The sequence below is a fragment of the Limulus polyphemus genome, unplaced genomic scaffold (genome assembly GCF_000517525.1).
Source record: "Limulus polyphemus unplaced genomic scaffold, Limulus_polyphemus-2.1.2 Scaffold4037, whole genome shotgun sequence".
In the NCBI taxonomy this organism is placed as follows: Eukaryota; Metazoa; Arthropoda; class Merostomata; order Xiphosura; family Limulidae; genus Limulus; species Limulus polyphemus.
The window spans coordinates 96,090-99,030 of NW_013669647.1; the positions used below are offsets into that span (position 1 = coordinate 96,090).

Below are 2,941 nucleotides of genomic sequence, written 5' to 3' on the forward strand. Positions count from 1 at the left end.
TTGGTAGATGGTCAGATCTACACTTCTAGTACTGGAACATTCTACTATTGGTAAATGATTAGATCTACACTTTTAGCATTGGAACATATGACTATTGGTAAATAGTCAGATCTACACTTCTAGTATTGGAACATATGACTATTGGTAGATGGTCAGAACCAAGCCTCCATCCACTACTCTTTTAGTACTGGAACATATGACTATTGGTAAATGATTAGATCTACACTTCTAGTATTGTAACATATGACTATTGGTAAATGGTCAGATCTACACTTCTAGTATTGGAACATATGACTATTGGTAAATGGTCAGAACCAAGCCTCCATCCACTACTCTTTTAGTACTGGAGCATTCTGTATTTTGTGTAGTCACGGATGACATTTATATAGCATTTTATAAGTTACTTACAAATGATTGCTATTGTTTCGAATATGATTTTATGAAGTTATTAGATGTCTGTGTTATTTTTATGTGTCGTACTCTTTAACATAGCCTTAGGTGAGATTATAATGTGTTTTATATGTATTCCTATATGGTAGAAAAGGCAATGTGCTATATTTTTTTAATGTTGTAGTGATAGTTCTCTGTGTATTATTACTTTTATTTTAGGAAGACTTAATTCAGACAACAGAAGAAGTTATGAAAGAACCTGAAGAATGGAAATCTAAGGTTTGTTTTATCAGAGAAATACTTCTGTAATAAAAAAAAATCTTATGTAAAGTAATTTCAAAAAGTTAACACTAGAAAATGTTACATCTAAAACAACATTCTAAGTAGAACTTACACCCCAAAATTAAGAACGAAACTGAATGATTATTATTTTCACTTCACTTTAAAATCCTTTCATGTTCATGTGTGATGTTACAGTATATATGTTACAAAGATGAGAAAACGGACACATATAAACTTGTGTTCTTGAGGTTATTAAACCGTAGTGTTCTATTTAATAGTGGATGTTGAATACTTTGTTAGTAATTCACTCTTACTCTTTTTTTTTTTGCAGCATGAAACATTGTTGGCAAATTTCCAGACTATGAAGGAACAGTATGAGCTAAAAATTGCTAGCCTAACGAAGATAGTTCAAGAACTTCAAGAAAATGCAACTGACACTTCAGGGGGAAAGTGCTTTGAAGATGAGGTAATAAAGATTAGTTGTTGTGAATTTTAGAAATAACAAAAACTATACTTCTAAACCCTTGTAGGCAGTGTATTTACTTTTCATTTAAAAAAAAACAACCACAACAGTCAGTAAAAAAATACACAGATGTACAAATATAACCTTCAAAGTTCTCCTTTGAAACATACCTAAAAATACCCTTTCTAAGAACTTCATACACCTACTTCTCTGTTTATAATTGGTATAACAGACACAAAATATTACCTAAGAACCTCTTAACCTTGCTTCACTGTTATAATCAATATAATTGTCACAAGGTGTTACTTTACTAAGAACCTCTTAATCTTGCTTCACTCTTTATGATTGGTATAACTGTCCCAAGATATTACTTTACTAAGAACCTCTTAACTTTGCTTCACTCTTTATGATTGGTATAACTGTCCCAAGATATTACTTTACTAAGAATCTCTTAACCTTGCTTCACTGTGTATAATAATACATAGATTAGTGTATGCTTTGTTCTAATAAATTGCAGTAAAATTGTTTTAAGTCTTTTGCTATGGGCATCTTTTTCTACGTATGTTATGAAGTTTTAGTAACTTACATTCAAACCTTTATTGAACTACTTTTTTATTATGTTATGTGAATAACTTTGGCATAAAACTTAGATAATAATTCAAATTTTTATAGTAAATAAATGTTATTCTCATAATTTTATATGGTAATATTTAACAAAATCTTGAATTATTCCTAGTATGCAAATTGTGACATTTTCCCTCTAAGCATCCCCTCTTCTCTTAATTAATTTGCCACCCCTCTAAGAAGTATGGAATTTAATGTAAATTGCTCTTTATAATTTTGTCATCACTCAGGCAAAGTATAATTTTTATATCTTTCAATCTTATTTAGTTACAGAGTCATCAAATAGAAAACCAGACCCCTTATTCTTCACACAATGGTTACATCCTCTCTTTCAGAAATTACCAATAGTTCTCTCTGGTGTTTAATAGTATATTATGTATAACCAATAGAAAGCCAAGGTTTTAATCTATCAAAAGACATTTTATATTACTATGTTTTCTATACAGAGAATTGTCTGTTTTTACCTGTGATTATTCTGTTCTTTGGAGCATTATTTAATTAAATAAAAACATTATTTAGTGCAGTAGTACCATTAGTATAAAAAAGTAGGATTAGGTGTCATCAACAGTCAACAGCAAAAAAGAAGACGATCCAGATAAGTACTTTATTTCATGTTTTTATTTATTTATTTTATAAAAGAAGCTCAACTGTAAAAATTAGAAACCTTGTAAGTTATATAAGGCTAGATTGAATAAAATAAGAAATACCAAGAAAATGTTTTCACAAGGAATGCTTGCAAGGAACTCAAAAAGTACTTTGTGCATTATGTAATTCAATAGGGTAATGTGAGCTGCACATTCTCCAAGTCATTTACAAATTTTATGGCAATTAGTAACAGTTCAAAAGGCAATGAATCAATAGAATTTAAGTATAAACAGATGTATATTGTTAAAAGTTTAAAGTTACTTAGGATAAACAAATGTAGTTTCATGTTACAATTTGAAAAAAAAAGGTAATTTAGATTTTTCAAATTTTTTGGGGTGGTTATGAGGTTAGTCAAATTTATCACCCTTGTACAGAGTTAGAGTAGAGAAAATAACAGGTAAAATAAAAAGTTTTACTGAAAAAAACGTTTGAAATTTACTTAGGAGGTTTTAGGGATTATGCAAATAAATGAAACTAGAGATTTTTCAGATAAAGAAAAGTATTTTTAATCTTAACATGAAAATCACTTTGCACTCA

General features: G+C 29.1%; 1 protein-coding gene across 2 annotated transcripts in view; it reads left to right on the forward strand.

Moving 5' to 3' along the window:
- LOC106470491 (FK506-binding protein 15-like) overlaps positions 1 to 1,183 on the forward strand; it is a 69,302-nt gene extending 68,119 nt beyond the window's left edge. For both annotated transcript variants that reach the window (XM_022399107.1, XM_013931053.2), the window contains 2 exons: positions 610 to 669; positions 1,004 to 1,183. In XM_022399107.1, coding sequence (XP_022254815.1) covers positions 610 to 669; positions 1,004 to 1,168 — 225 coding nt within the window. In that variant the 3' untranslated portion in view covers positions 1,169 to 1,183. The remainder of the gene's footprint in view (positions 1 to 609; positions 670 to 1,003) is intronic.
- Positions 1,184 to 2,941: the final 1,758 nt, after the last annotated feature.